Below are 15,780 nucleotides of genomic sequence, written 5' to 3'. Positions count from 1 at the left end.
ATTGGAACCTATTTTTCACTCCCAAGACAATAACATTAGGCAGTGCCCAGGACCAGGAGTAATTTTGCTGTTTTGGATTTGACCCTTGGTTCCAATTACTGGGCTGCTGACTTCAGGAATCTGCTCATTGTCCTGTTGCTTGACCAGCACAATTAATCAACATTTCGCCTATTACGCTCCATCCATCCTTCTCCTTCTCCTCCTCCTCTTCTCTGCCTCAGCCCCAGGCATGCAAATAGCTTGGCTGATAGCTCCATTGGCTTGTCCTTCAGCCAGGCTGTCACCCCGGCCAAGAGCTGTAAGCGGACACTGTCTGGCTCAGCTGCAGCCTTTGACTTTGTGTTTGCTGTGTTTATTAACTGATGAAACATGATGTGGGAGGAAAGCTGGTGTTTGCAAGGTTCTTTCCCCCCCCCCCGTTTTTGAATTTCAATTTTTGAGACATCCAATCGCTATGCAGGCATTTAGCTCATGACTTCATCCAATACAAGGGAGGGAGTCAGAGAGGGACGTGCTATGTAGGCCCACCTCCCATGTCGCACATGCACCGATTAGCTCCTCCCTCTAGTGTCTGTGCAGACAGCACAAATGTCCTAAAGGAGAGGGGGCTTTTCTTCATGCACCTGCACTTGCTACGGCTTCCACATGATCTGGAACCAGTGGTGGCTGGTGGCTCCATGTCAGTGGAGCAGTGGCATCCACTCCAGGTTTTAGTTTGAACTTTCAAGGAGTCATCCAAGGTGCTTCAGCACCTTTCCTGCAGACATTTAGCACTGTATGTGTGGGTGAGAGGCAGAGCTTGGAAAAGTTACTTTTTTGAACTACAACTCCCATCAGCCCAATCCAGTAGCCATGCTGGCTGTGGCTGATGGGAGTTGTAGTTTAATAAAGTAACTTTTCCAAGCTCTATACTGAGAGGCTACTCAGTGTGTGCAGCTCCTCAGGGGTGAAGCTTCTTGACCCAGTCCCCGTTTACTCCCATAAGCTGGCTGAACCCTTGAGTAAAACATTTGAATCAGGCTACAGTCTTGACAGACTGAGGCTCGGACAAGCTCCATCCTTTGCAGGTTTTAAATAAGCCTGCATTATAGCCTTTAGCAGCTAATTTTATCTGAGTTGCAGAACTGATGTTTTCACCCGATTTTGTGAATATTTATATTATAGTGAGTTAGAGCTGGCCCTTTTTGGCATTCTGTAATGTTTTAAAATATTGTTTTACATATGACCTCAAATTGAATTTTATTCCATGTTTGACAGTTGGCTTGTAAACCGCTTTGGGAAGAATTTCTTTCACTTGAAAAATGGTGTACACATTTATCAAACAGACAAAGTTGTATTAAATTCTGGGATCAAACATAGATTTTTTTTAAAAACAAGATTTTACACATATCTAAGTGTGTTTCCTGAGAAAATAAAATGACTTTGAGAAAGGGTGCAATGAGAAGGAATTGGGGAGAGTGGATGAATGGGCATTTAACCCCCAGGCAGCTTCTTAAAGCCTTAAAATGAAGAGCCATTAGTCACTCTGGATAAGCTCACTCACTCCGGTGCATGAGAACCCTTTGGAAGGTGAGGAAATGCTATAAACTGGAATCCCACTTGCTTGCACAGGGGAGCTGTGTACCGACCCCCCCCAGGGTACCAGTTCTGGGCTCTTGAGCTCCCAACATAGTTCCAGGTATTCTCTATTCCTCTCTGTGCTGGAAACAGGCTCTAACACATAGATTCCCCCCCCCCAATTTTCCTAGCGCCACAGTCTCACTTGTGCTCTCAGTTCTCTTGGGATTTTACCCAGAGCTTGGAAAAGTTATTTTTTGAACTACAACTCCCATCAGCCCCAGCCAGCATGGCCACTGGATTGGGCTGATGGGAGTTGTAGTTCAAAAAAGTAACTTTTCCAAGCTCTGCTTTTACCTCCTTGCTCAATCTCTGCCACCTCACCCCATGTGCCCAACTAGGCTTGCACAGCCTGTCAGAGAGGTTTGATGTCTCGTGGTCTCTGGGGGCAGAGCAAAATCATGCTCTTCCGCATAGCAAGGATCTCGATGTCTCTGATCCTCCCTTGAAAATGTAGCCATGTCCTCCTTTGAAAGTTGAAAAAGCAACGTCTCCTTCTTACCAAGCTAAAGCTAAGCGTGGTGTGCTCTGTTATCCATTGGAAATTAAGTTGCTAGTCTTTTAAATCTCATGCTATCAAAGCTTTGAGGCTGCCAGTTTTGCTTTCTGTACATGGTTGTTTTACACTAACAGCCACCAACTCCTTGCTGCCGCTGAACGTTTATTTGATCACACCAGACCCCAGGCAGTGATCTGGCTTTAACATTCCCTGCCACTGTTGGAAGACAGAGCTCTAGGCATTGGTCTCAGCCCAGTATGATAATCCTCGGGATCTTCGCCCTAGATAAGGAACCTGCACAATAAAGTATGTGCTGTTTCAAGCAAGGCAAAGGCAAGTCCTTGGTGACGCCCTGGACAGCTCAGGGCTCAGCCTGGAGACAATGGTGGCGGTGGTGGCTCCGTGTCCGTGGGGCAGTGGAATCAGCTTTGGATTTGAAGCACCTTGGAGAGCTCCTTGAACGTCTGGAGTAAAATCCAGAGTGGATTCCACTCCCCCATTGACATGGAGCCACCAGCTGCCAGTGGTTAGTAGTAGTAAATTTATTACCCTCCCTTCACCAGTAGGTCCCAGGGCGGGTCACAAAAATATACACTACATTGTTAAAATAGGTTCGCTCAAATTACTTCCACAACTAGAGAGGGTCCTAATGCGTGTGCGTGCGTGTGTGTGAAAAAGCCAGGGTGAAAAGGTTGTATGTGTTTAGCATACAACAAAAGCTGTACAATGGAGTTGCCGGACGCACCTCAGCAGGAGTTACCTGCTAGCTGAGCTGTACATAGGAACTGGAGCTCTAACTCCCTTGCTAGTTGCACCTTCGGTATGCGGGAACTTCGTTTAGAGGAGCCCAGTCAGCTTTAGCACTTGTTGACTCCAACAGAGCAAAGGGAACTGAGGTTTCATTAGGGCTTCTGAGTGGAGTACCGAGAGCTAGAGGTGGGCAGTGTGGCATCCTCAGATTGGAGAGATACTGGTACAAGGGCTCCTCTTCCACAACTGCTTCTGTCTGGTTATGTCTTTCTGGGGTCGGCCCCAATGGCAATCCACTCCAAATCCCTGGCTGAATTGCCTGAAGAAGTCATGGAAAGTACTCCTTTCACCCATAATTAAACGGGTCGAACTCATGCGATCAGCCCTACCCATGTGGTTCCTGTATTCGGATGCTGTGGAAACTCCCAGCCACAGGAAACGGTTACCCGAATCAATCGGCAGGGTGGATCATTGGAAGGAGAGAATTAATTAAGTAGCAGAATTCATTGCCACAAATTGGGCTGACCATCTCTCACTCAAGTGGCTTTTTTTAAAGGATCAGAAAAATGAATGCATTGGTCTGTGGATGGCCATTGACAGCTAAATCATGGAATCTCCTCTTCCGGAGTACCAGGCAACAGAAGACAAATGACAAGGACAGCCTGTTTCCTTTCATACCTTGTTTTTGAACTTCTCAAAAGCATCTGGCTGGCAGCTGTTGGAGTACTGGGTGAAACGGACCCTTGGGGTCTTGATCCACCAAGGCAATGATAGGCATGGAACTCTTGCAAGGGGCAGCGGGGGGAGGTTTAACATGCATCTATTCTCAGGGCTCCTGTTCAGTTCAGCACATATTTCTTCACATAGCACATAGTCGAAATTATGGAATTTGCTATGACGAGATGTACCATTGATATCATAAGCATCACCAGTCCCAAAGTTTTACTCATCTTTTAGCATCACCCCCCCCCCTGCCATTCGCCTCCCAGCCACGATTCTCTGTACTTGTAATCTCTTTGCTGTGTGGCCAAGAGAACTTATCTACATTATGGGCTAATGAGGTGTAAAATTACAGTTTAAAAATAAATCTATTTTTAAGATATTAAAATGCATCAGAAAGAAAGAAAGAAATCCCAGTATATTTGTAACAGATTAGCTAGCACAAAACCCAACACGACTGATTTCTCTTCTGGGATCCATTTTTGCTAAAAATAAAAAGCATAGCTCAATTTCAGCTAGGAATTGTTGGGCCCACTTTTAATCTCAGTGGTCATCCTGGAAACAAGAAGAGAATGCCTTGGATCATGTGCTTCCCACACACCCACACACAAGCTTCCGTCACTGTATATTCAGAATGATCTTGCTCACATGTTGTGTAGTTTGCACATCCCCGTATATCACTTAGCGGCAGGTTGCTAAATAGGCCAACCATTCCATTGAAAGCCCTATTGTTTCATGGAATGTCCTTTTCTTTGTGCTTTGATCTGTGATGCACTGATGCTTAAGAGACTGGTCTACAAATCTGGAAATCCCTAGTTCAAATCTTGACATTCTTCTAAACTCCCTGGGGGGGCCTAAGGCAAGCCACAATCTCTCCCTGACCCCTCCAATTGCAGTATCAGGATAATAATGCTGGCCTACCGTACAGGATTGTTGTAAGAATTAGTGATATATAATGTAGGTGAATCATTGGCAAAGCATGCATGATTATGATTCTGTCACACATCTCAGTTGCCGTGGATCAGGCAGCAAGCTTCTCTGTGAGTCTTTAAGCTCAGGGACCTTTCTCTGTGTGAATTCTCACAGAGAAACCTGCTTCCTGATCCAGGATGTATTTACTCAAAAGTAAGTCCCACTAAGTTTAATGGGGCCTACTAGAGACACCAAGATTATTTTCTGGGTCCAATACACAATATGTAATGCCCCCCATTTGCAAAAGAGGACACAAATTTGCATAACATTTGCATATGTGGCATGCCAGATACACATTCATATCCTGTTTTGCAGGTGGAGGGCTCAAAAATAAACCAGCAGCTGCACACAAATAATAATATGTCTGACAGGCAGAATGTCAATAGGTGAAGCTTTCCCCATGAATGTATAACCATACTAGAAACAGTTTAACCAGGGTGATTTGTTGAATTTCTGTCTGCCACACAGCTGTTAAAGGCACAAGACCAGATATGGTGGTTTAGATAGTGGGAGTATGGGTCAAGAGAGATTTAAGCAGAGCTTGGAAAAGTTACTTTTTTGAACTACAACTCCCATCAGCCCCAGCCAGCATGGCCACTGGATTGGGCTGATGGGAGTTGTAGTTCAAAAAAGTAACTTTTCCAAGCTCTGGTTAAGATATACAGCAACCAAGGTTCAGGTGCCCATGTTTGGCTAAATTTAAGCTTAAATTGTTAAATAGCAAGCAGTGTATTCTAAGAGCATTTGTGGTAGTTATTCATTTATACATCATAACAACTACAGCAATGTGATCAGCAAAGGTCAAACAAAACCCATTTCTTTTTTGTAAGGAAAAAAAAGGATTTGAGCCTTTGACAAGAATATATCCACTTAGGTTTTTATATCAGTAGCAAAGTCCACTCCCCACAAACACACCCAAGAATCCCCCTGTTTTTCTCATGGCTGGGAAAGCAATAAATCACTGCCCCGTCGTCCCACATTGCTGCCATCATCAGCTTAATATCCCACAACTTCATTCCCCTATGCACCGAGAGATTAGATAATAGCATAACTAGATAACTACACTGCAGGGTTGTATGCTAAGCCCTCCACCAGCAACACTGGCCTACTTTGCACAGCTGATGTGAGTGATGTTTTCTCAGCCACAATTGCCTCCCCTTGCAACATGGAGATATTACCAAGGAGTTTTCTTTGTATTAGCAGGACGATTTTTTTAATGTTTACACACAGAAAAAGATAACATTTTTTGAATGAAATCAAACCTGAGTTAGAAAAAGCATGCATTTCTGTCTTTGATGCTCCCTTTGGATAGACATGATACTGCCCAGTAATAGTTACCACTAAAATCCTGGATTTCTCAATTAAGTTCTCTGAAACTCAGCTTCAAAATGAGACAGGTAATTTTTTTTTCTATTGTCTGCATCTAGGGAAAACTCTAGAGTGATACGTGCACCAAAGGAAGACCAAAACATAACTTTCAAAATGAACCAGAAGGTCTTTCTGCATTGTCTAGACTAGTCTAGACCATTGGTCTTCAACTGGTGGGTTGAGACTTGCTACTGGTTCATGGCCCGATCCAAGGTGGATTGCAACAGCAGCGCTACCACCATGCATATATATGGCAAACAATTAAGACATGGGTCCCCAAATGTATGTTTGAGTTGAAGACAGGCTGTGGGTTTGAAAAAGTCAAAGTCAACTGGTCTAGACTCTAGAGATAGGACTTCCTGGATCATTTTAAAGCCATTTTTGGACCCATGTGACCTGGGTTAATTTTTATATAGCATTCACCACTCATAGTTCTGACTTCACTCATTGGCTTAAAAAAATGAAGGATGGTGTGCAAGCTCATAACTCACAAAACAATTGCTTCAAATGGTGCTTGCACATTTGCTTCATATTTTTTCTTCTATAAGAGCTAGAAACTTCCTTTTAAAAACATGAAAGAAAATGAAAGCTCAGAGTCTCAGCTACCAGCTGGTTCTGGGCCAGTACAGTAATAGCCCCCTACACTTAGGGCTTATGCCTACATATGAATTCATAGGATTAAGACATTGTTCTCTGTTACTCTCTCTGAAGTTGATGGTTCCACCCTTCCAACCAATAAAGCTTAGATACAGCTGGAGTCGCAGCTGTGTGTGTGCTGTGATTCCACACAGAAGTATAGAAAAGGAATGTAATTTCCACACAATGTAATATAAAGTCCACAGTTCCAGGATGTCTCAGTTTTATTGTTTGTGATTTCTTTAAAAATCAAGTTTGTAGTCCTTATGACTGTAAACCTTTCTCAACACCTGCCGTTGAATGAGGATGTCTCCTTTGTCTGTGTATCGCCCCATAGGTGTCTTCTTTACTTTCCACACCTTCCACTTGGAGAGTGGCCATGACTACCTGTTCATCACTGAGAATGGCAGCTTCAGCCAGCCACTGAAACAGCTCACTGGCTCCCGCCTGCCCGCCCCTTTCAGCGCTGGCCTCTTTGGGAACTTCTCCGCTCAAATCCGCTTCATCTCAGACTTCTCAATTTCTTACGAAGGCTTTAACATCACCTTTTCGGGTAGGCACAGTTGTTCCTTTAAAAAAAGGAGCAGCCTGCATCCGCCCCACAAACATGTCTATGTGGCTGTCCAAGACACACACACACACACAGGCCATTTCAGCTTCCTTGTCATCCATGCACTCCTTGTAAGCTGTTTCAGATCTCTTTTGAGTGTCCAAAATGCCTTCAGTCCTTCAAAATCAGGCACCCTAGATACCATGGACAGTGAAAAAGACAAATAACTGGGTGTTAGAACAAATTAAACCAGAACTGTCACTAGAAGCTAAAATGATGAAACTGAGATTATCATACTTTGGAAACATCACGAGAAGACATGATTCACTAGAAAAGACAATAATGCTGGGGAAAACAGCAGGGAGTAGAAAAAGAGGAAGGCCAAACAAGCAATAGATTGATTCCATAAAGGAAGCCACAGACCTGAACTTACAAGATCTGAACAGGGTAAAGTGGTTCATGACAGATGCTCTTGGAGGTCACTGATTCATAGGGTCGCCATCAGTTGTAATCGCACATAACGACAACAGCAGCAATCTTTAAAAGGGGGCATTTTCAGCTTCTGGGCTGCTGCCATTGCAAGAAAGAGCTCAGGAAGCAGGAAGGAGCCTGGTGGGGATGAGCACTGCCAGATTCTTATGGAGAAAACAACAATTGCGGCATGCACCCACTGTTTTGGTTGCTGTTGCTGGAAAACCAGGCCCTCGGCATCACATGGTAGTGACTTCAGCTTGCAGGACAGCAGGGAGGTTGGAGCCATATGCCACCTTGCCCTGTCCAAGCACCATCCAGATAAGCTGCCGTGATGTCAGTGTCAGGAGAACACCTCCGCCCCACTGCGTGGGTTGCTATTGTGATTTTTTTTAAAAAAATGCCCTCTGCATTGTGTGTCAGGGAAAGGGGCTCTGCCCCAATTTATCAATGGCTACAATTTATCAAAGATCCTCCGTGGCGCAGAGTGGTAAGCGGTGGTAACACAGTCGAAGCTCTGCTCACGGCCGGAGTTTGATTCCAACAAAAGGAGGAAGTTGAATCTCTGGTAAAAGGGGTCGAGGTCCACTCAGCCTTCCATCCATCCGTGGTCGGTAAAATGAGTACCCGGCATATGCTGGGGGGTAAAGAAAGGCCGGGGAAGGAACTGGCAATCCCACCCCATATATACGGTCTGCCTAGTAAATGTCGCAGGACGTCACCCTAAGAGTCGGAAACGACTCGCACTATAAGTGCGGGGACACCTGTATCTTTTTTACTAGCCACAAGGACTGTATTCTCCCTCCCCTGTCGGAGGCAGGATGCCTCTGAATAGCAGTTGCTGGGAATTGCATGTTGGGAGCACTGTTGTGCTGAGTCCTGCTTGCGGGTTTCCAGCAGGCATCTGGTTGCCCACTGTAAGAACAGGATGCTGGACTAGATGGCCTTTGGCTCTTCTTATGTCCTTATAAAGTTAACGTTATATTTCTGTGTGCGTGGATTTTCTGTACATACATACATGTATATGTATATGGAGGAGCATTCAGTCACATGATTTCCCCACCTCCTGTCCAAAGTGGTACAGCCAAGACACAGGTTTACTATCTCAGTGAGAATTCAGTGGAATCCTGGTAGCAGAAGAAGAAGCTCATGGCTTGTTCAGCAAACCTGTGCCTACCTTTGTCTGTCTGTCTGTCAGAATATGACTTAGAGCCTTGTGATGAGCCGGAGGTGCCAGTCTACAGCATCCGCAAGGGCCTTCAGTTTGGCGTGGGGGATGTCTTGACCTTCTCCTGTTTCCCTGGGTACCGACTGGAAGGGGTCTCGCGCATTACCTGCCTGGGCGGTAGACGGCGTGTGTGGAGTTCGCCTCTGCCAAGGTGTGTTGGTAGGTGGTCACGTGCTTTAATTTTGCTTGGGCTATCTCCCGTACCATAATGTAACATGGGCAAGTGGCTAGCCCTCTGTGGGGTTGTGGGCTCTACTGCTGCCAACAAGTGGGAAGCGTTCAAGCAAGGAGGTGGGGCAAAGCAAGCGGAAGACAAATAGGAGGATCTGCCTTTGTTTGCCTTGCATTCTGCTGTGCCACCAACATGCGGAGTTGTCCTGACAACAGGGAGCTGAAAAAGCAAATACCTGGGGAAGTCAAGACATGCACCTAAATTTGGTACAGCTTTGCACCTGCGAGGCATGGTTAGCTCAAACCAAGATTTGCAAAGTCCTGGTTTGTTCGAACCAGCTTCTAACCATGATTGCATTCATGTGAATTCATGTGATCAAATCCTGGCTTAATAAACCAAGATGTGAATAAGCAGCGAGCAGCCAATCCCAGCCCCTTTCTGGCCCTTTTACTCCTCCCTTTTTGCCAGCAGGTGAAAAAGCCAGGAGTCAACTCTTAACCATGTTCTGTGCAAACCAAGAAACTGTGGTTAATGGCTTTCAGTGGAGCGGGAAACATTTTTCAGTCCAAGGGCCTAATTTCTTTAACCTTTTGGGGGGCCCGTGCTAGTGAGCAAAATACGTGACTTTTCCCTTTATACAGTAGGCTATAGTCCAGCCATACATGAGTCACAGGGTTCTACACCCATGTGCGTACACACTGATTCTGTCCCCCATCCAGGCCAGCAAGAATTATCACAGCTCAAGAACACATTCCAGCCAGGCAAAAGCACTTGAGGGGGGCATGGAATAGGGGCATGTCCAGTGAGCGACATGGCCTGAAAAGAGTTCTGCAGGCTGGTTAGAGAGGCCTATAGGGCTGCAGTTGACCCCTGACTCTGAGGCTTGCCATCCATTGGCTTGCAAACCAGCAAGGATATCATTCCTTCTTTAAACCACAGCTTGATATTGTGGCTAGTAGTTGATCATGCAAAGGAGCTCTGCACGTCTCCAAAAGTCTTTCTCCCTCTCTCATAACACTAGAACTGGTAGGCAGCCAACAAAGCTGAATGTTGGAAGATTCGGGACAGACAAAACAAACTACTTCTTCAGACAGGACGTAGATGAACTATGGAATTGGCTCCCAGAGAATGTAGTGATGGCCACCCACTTGGATGGCTTTAAAAGAGGATTAGACCCATTCATGAAGGATAAGGCTGTCCATGGCTACTAGCCATGATAGCTATGCTCTGCCTCCGTGACTGGAGGCAATTTGCTGGAAACTGCAAGAGGGGAGAGTGCTCTTGCTCTCAGCTGTCTTCCCATAGTTGTTGTCCACTATGAGCACAGGATGCTGGACTAGATGGGCCTTTGATCCAGCAGGCCGTTCTTGTGTTCCTATCGCCATGCAGCTTATTGAGCGAGGATCATGAAAACCAAGCCTCTGTTTTGAAGCTAAACATAGTTAGTATTAACATTAATTCCGAAGGAACCCTGAGACATGGTTAGCTTTCAAAGGGGAGTGGAGGTGCGACAGCAGACAAAGGAAGAAGGAAAAGAGTGTGTAGGTGCATCCTTAGCAATGGAGATCAAGAACATTAAGTCTACTCAGAGTCTTTGGGGGGGGGATTTGATACCAGGTACAGGCAGAGCTATTAATAGCCACCTCAAAACATTCACTGTGAGCCCTGGAAAATATGTGTGTACATATTTGTTGCAGTAGTGGACTGCAAAGCATTAGAACCACAAAAAGATTCAGGAGCTGGAGGTTTCTTTTTGCTGAAGGTCCCTTTTCCTGAATTAAATATGCTGCAGAGAAGTGCTCACTCAGTGATTTTGCCACTGTGGATAATCAGGAGCCTAGCAAGTTCCAGAAACACGCACGTGGTAATTGCACTTCTTAAAAGATTGTGTTACTCCAGATGCCAGCAAGCCCTGCTGAGGCTGGGGTGGCAGATCCATTGGGCAACTCTAGCTGGCTATATAGGACAACACATGGAAGTGGACACTGGAATGCTTTTGCTGCAGCCAATGACAGATAGGGATTTCTGTTCCCACTTTGGGATATGTAATGCACCCTTCCCCAATCCGATGTCCTCTGGACATTTTGGACTACAATTCCCATCAGCTCCAACCAGCACAGTCGTGTTGTAACTGCTCAAAGGTCAAAACAGTCTCTTGTGCATTCTTATACTATGGGATGTATCCAATTAAGCAGTGGTGGCTGGTGGCTCCATGTCAGTGGGGCAGTGGAATCAGCTCTGGGTTTTAGTCCAAACTTTCAAGGAGCTATAGAAGCACCTTAGATAGCTCTTTGGAAGGCTAAAACCCAGAGTAGATTCCATGGCCCCACTGACATGGAGCTACTAGCCGTCACTGCCTTCATTTGCTTTAAAATGTGGTAAGCCGATCCTGTTGCATTTGGAGACATCACCCCCCTCATTCTGCGGAGTGGGGCCCTGGACATCTGCCCCCAAGTCCTACCATAACGGCAGCACTGATCACAGCATGGTGCTTTGTTTCTGTGATTCATGGAGGTTTTTGTGTGTGCTTTGCGTTGGGCCCTGTGTTCGATATGTGTGCAGACAGAAGGATATGTGCCCACATTTGTGCACTTCCCAATCCGGATGGGGCAGTGGCAGCTGGTGGCTCCATGTCAGTGGAATCTGCTCCAGTTTTAGTCCAAACTTTCCGGAAGTCCTGGAGCAGATTCTACTGCCCCACTGACATGGAGCCACCAGCTGCTACTGGATAGAAGATAAAGCACAGGTGTATGCTCATACTTTATACTAGAGACATGTCCCAGAAATATTAAATTTCAACCACTCTGCATTTCTCTGTAGCTGAATGCGGCTCCTCCGTAACTGGAACTCAAGGCGTTCTGTTGTCCCCAAACTACCCGCTAAACTACAACAACCACCATGAATGTATCTATTCCATCCAGACACAGCCAGGAAAAGGAATTCAGCTCAAAGCCAGGGCTTTCACCCTAGAAGCCCGGGATTTCCTGAAGGTAACAGCTCATTGTCTGGTGGGGAGAGGAGAACAAAATCAGCTCATCACCAAATTGCCTAAACCTGAGCCAAATTTTCAGCCTCGCCAAGCAGGAACTCGCAATCAGCGTTCAGTTCATCCATGCTTGCCAAATGTTGGCAGCCCAGATTTTCTCAAAACATCATCAGAATGTTTTTTGTTGCAATTAAAAGTTTGTAGAAACACAGAAGAGCAGCCTTTTAGGACATAGGGGATGGCATAATGTTGATGACTGGGCTTTGGGTTTCCGTCTTTTGTCCCCAAGGTGACAAAGTAGTGTAAGCCTCTGGTGTTGGCTGTCTGCCTATCGGTCAATTGAGCGATCTTTTCTGTTTGTTTGTATTTTATTTCATATATTTATATACCACTTAATACTAAGACAATATCTAAGCTCTTTATTAAACGGCAAACACAGTATGTACGTATAACCAACAATGAAACTGAAAAAGTACAATATCATATAATTCAGTTCAATACAGTACAAAACTTCAGTACAATGCAATATAAAACAATAAGATCCCCGAAAAGCAAAACATAGCAGCACATTTTGAAAACGTCTTAAGAGTCAGGGATCCCTTCCCTCTTCAGCCTTCCTCTTACCAAAGCACATCCTGACTCACAATACTCAACACTTTCCCTTGGCTGTGGGATGAGGAGTGGGGCAGCGATGCCTTACTTTGAGATGGTCTACCATGCAGGGAAGTAGGGAGCACCGTCAATCCATCCTGGAACCTCAGGAGCTCTTTTCACTAAAGTTTGTTACCTCATACACCCATCTTTCTCCACGCCTCTTGTTCTCTCCCTGCCTTCTCTTCAACTTCTCTCCATTTCTCCTTTGTAAAAGACCATTCAAAACCCTCAAACAGAAAAAAAAGAGAAGCGTTCCAGTGAGCAGTGCCTGGCCCAGGTGTGGGTCACTCGCTGGTAGGCTGCCACTTTTGCTGGATCGATCACTTTGATTGATTGGATAAAACATTTTTAGTCAACAGAAAAGCCATCCCCCTGATTAATTAGGCCACACACTTTTTAATGCATGTAGCTGGTTATCATTTCACCCTCATGCCAGAAAGAATGCCACTTTTAAGACTGCTGTGACATTATATCAATCCTAGCTATAGAACGCCGATGTAAATTACTCTGGCTTAAGTTATTCCATTTGCAAACTCAGTTCAGGAACGAATTTGAAGGAATTTGATTTACCCCACCCTTTTTACTAGCTAAGTTCTGGGTAATTAACCCATTAAAATGTCATTAATTGGATGAGAGAGGGCTGCCATATGTTTCCCCCATGGTGGCCACCATTTCCCCACAAAAAGAATGGGGCATTGTGGGAAATGTAGAATGGCAGTCCCCAGCTCAGCAGAGCTTTAAAATGCTCTGTAAATTTTCCCTCCTCCTCCTCCCATGAAAATCAACACACACACACACACACACACAGAGTCTTCCCATTTCACAGCGAATGGGCCAAAGCAATTGGGAAGGGGTTTTTCAACTCAGCCTTGATTTATAGTGTCATCAATGTACATGGCACTTTACAAAGTTATATAGGCAGGAGAGCCAGAAAATGAATAAAACTGTTATCCAGAAGGAGGAGCTCCTTGGGTGAAAGCACTGCCAAGGCTGAGGGAGAAAGGGAGTCTTCATTTGTGATTCTTCTTCCCTTCTCCAGATCTATGATGGGAACAATAACTCTGCTCGCCTCCTGGGCTCCTTTAGCCGAATGGAGATGTTGGGCCTCAGTGTCAACAGCACCTCCAGCTCCATGTGGCTTGAATTCATCTCTGATGGCAACAGCACTAGTCAAGGGTTTGAACTGCAGTTTTCTAGTAAGTCTGGAGACTGTCTTTTTCTGATACGAGGCAGAAAAAACCTGGATCTCCTTAAGATACTTTTCTTTGAACACAGTGTGTGTGTTTGGGGGGGGGGGGACTGTTTCCAGCCAGGAGGCTGGATGCTTAATTCCTCAACCCCAATGTCACATGCCTTTTTGACAGATAGGCGGGGCTGCCCACCTGTCAATCTTTTTATGTATTTTGGAAACATTGTAGGTGGTTTTTATTCATGTTTTTATATGTGGTTTTAAGTGGCTTTGAGTTCTTTTTTTTTTGGCAGAAAAAGGATCTAATAAATAAATAAGTTGCCTGTTGTCACCATGGAGTCACGTCAAGTATTTTCCTTTACCAGCATGGTTTGCAATTAAACCACAGAGGCAAAGGCACAGGGCTTTGCAGGCGCTGACAATCAGCTGATTGGCGTGCTTTCAGCAGGAAGCTGGGTCATATTACATGTCCCACACCTATTTATGACATTGGGTGTAGTGCAGGCGGTTGTGACTTGGCTTGGGGAAAATGGCCCCTGGGCCAAATTAGGACCCCTGGCAGGCTTAATCAGGCTGCAAGCTGGAGATTTCCCACTGCTAAAGCACTGCTACCAGCGGTGGAAGTCAATCCACTCTTCCTAGGCAAGATACATAGGAGGTAAGACTTCAACTAGTTATGCAAAAGCTAACTTGCTGGGGTAGAGTGGCTAGATGCCAAGGCAACTCCAGATCTTTTTAGAAGTTTTTGTTACTGTTTGTTCTATCTTATCACCCAGCGGTGAGGAAATTAGGCAGGCTAATCTGGCACTTGCTCTATCTTTCGCTTTGGTATAGAAAAAGCAGCATACCCATTCAAGAATGTACTCATTCAAGAACATTGCCATGCAAAAAATATATATCTATCTATCAAAGATGTCAATATAATCTATAAATGATCTCCTTTTAGATTTCTAGCCAGCAACTTTCCAAAATAACAGTTTCAGGTCCACATGGCCTGCCATGCAGTTTTGACAACCCATCCCGTAAATGTAGTCCATTTTCCCATTTTTGTCTTCAAAGACACTGCCATTTTGCATTTATGGAGTTGGATAAGCTGCCGTAGGGTCTGGCATTACAGCTTCAGGTGCGGATAAGGCTATCAGTGGCTACTCTCCACGATGGCTGTGCTCTGCCTCCATAGTCAGAGGCAGCTTGCTTCTGAAAACCAGTTGCTGGAAGCCGCAGGAGGGCAGAGTGCTCTTGTGCTCAGGTCCTGTTTGAGGGCTTCCCATGGGCATCTGGTTGGCCACTTTGTTCTTATTGAGATGCAAATTCATAGGGTTCCAAGTTTTGAAGTTATTAGCCTTTTTACACTTTCCTGTTAAGCTATGCTTCATTGAAAATGGTCTATACATTTATTCAGAGGTTGCCAACCCATTGCCCACGGGTGCCATTGCACCCCTCAAGGCCTTTTGTGGTGCCCCTAGCAGGTAGCCCAGAATCTGAGCTTTCATGTATTTATGTATGTATTTATTTATTTATTTATTTATTCATTCATTCATTCTAAAAAGGAAGACTGTAGTGCTCCTAGAAAGAAGGTTATGGAGCAAAATGTACTGGTATACTTCTAAGCGATTTATGTTAAATGAACTATTGCTGATAGCTATGATGCTTACCTGTTTATCTTCTTCTGTATCAGATCAAATTTATAATTTATTTACAGCTTACTGACCATAAATAAAATTAAAGAACTTACAGAATATAAAACATGCAGGAATGTTAAAAGGAAGGAAAGAAAGAATGAGTAATACATTGTTGAAGTGAAATTGCTACGTTTTAAGAATTTTGCATAGCTTCCAATGGCTGTTATTTCACTCTGCATTTTAGCTTTATATACATACACACACACACACACACACACACATAATAAACTGTGTATTAAGGAATTCCTCTCCACACACACACACACACACACAAGTGGCACAACCT

General features: G+C 44.8%; 1 protein-coding gene across 7 annotated transcripts in view; it reads left to right on the top strand.

Annotated features, from left to right (window-relative positions):
- Nucleotides 1-15,780, top strand: part of CSMD2 (CUB and Sushi multiple domains 2) — a 769,620-nt gene that overhangs the window by 569,355 nt on the left and 184,485 nt on the right. For all 7 annotated transcript variants that reach the window (XM_061596306.1, XM_061596301.1, XM_061596302.1 and 4 more), the window contains 4 exons: nucleotides 6,900-7,115; nucleotides 8,782-8,970; nucleotides 11,804-11,973; nucleotides 13,663-13,819. In XM_061596306.1, the coding sequence (XP_061452290.1) occupies nucleotides 6,900-7,115; nucleotides 8,782-8,970; nucleotides 11,804-11,973; nucleotides 13,663-13,819 (732 nt within the window). The remainder of the gene's footprint in view (nucleotides 1-6,899; nucleotides 7,116-8,781; nucleotides 8,971-11,803; nucleotides 11,974-13,662; nucleotides 13,820-15,780) is intronic.

Source organism: Rhineura floridana, chromosome 15 (assembly GCF_030035675.1).
Source record: "Rhineura floridana isolate rRhiFlo1 chromosome 15, rRhiFlo1.hap2, whole genome shotgun sequence".
In the NCBI taxonomy this organism is placed as follows: Eukaryota; Metazoa; Chordata; class Lepidosauria; order Squamata; family Rhineuridae; genus Rhineura; species Rhineura floridana.
This window is presented reverse-complemented; position numbering and strand designations above follow the sequence as displayed.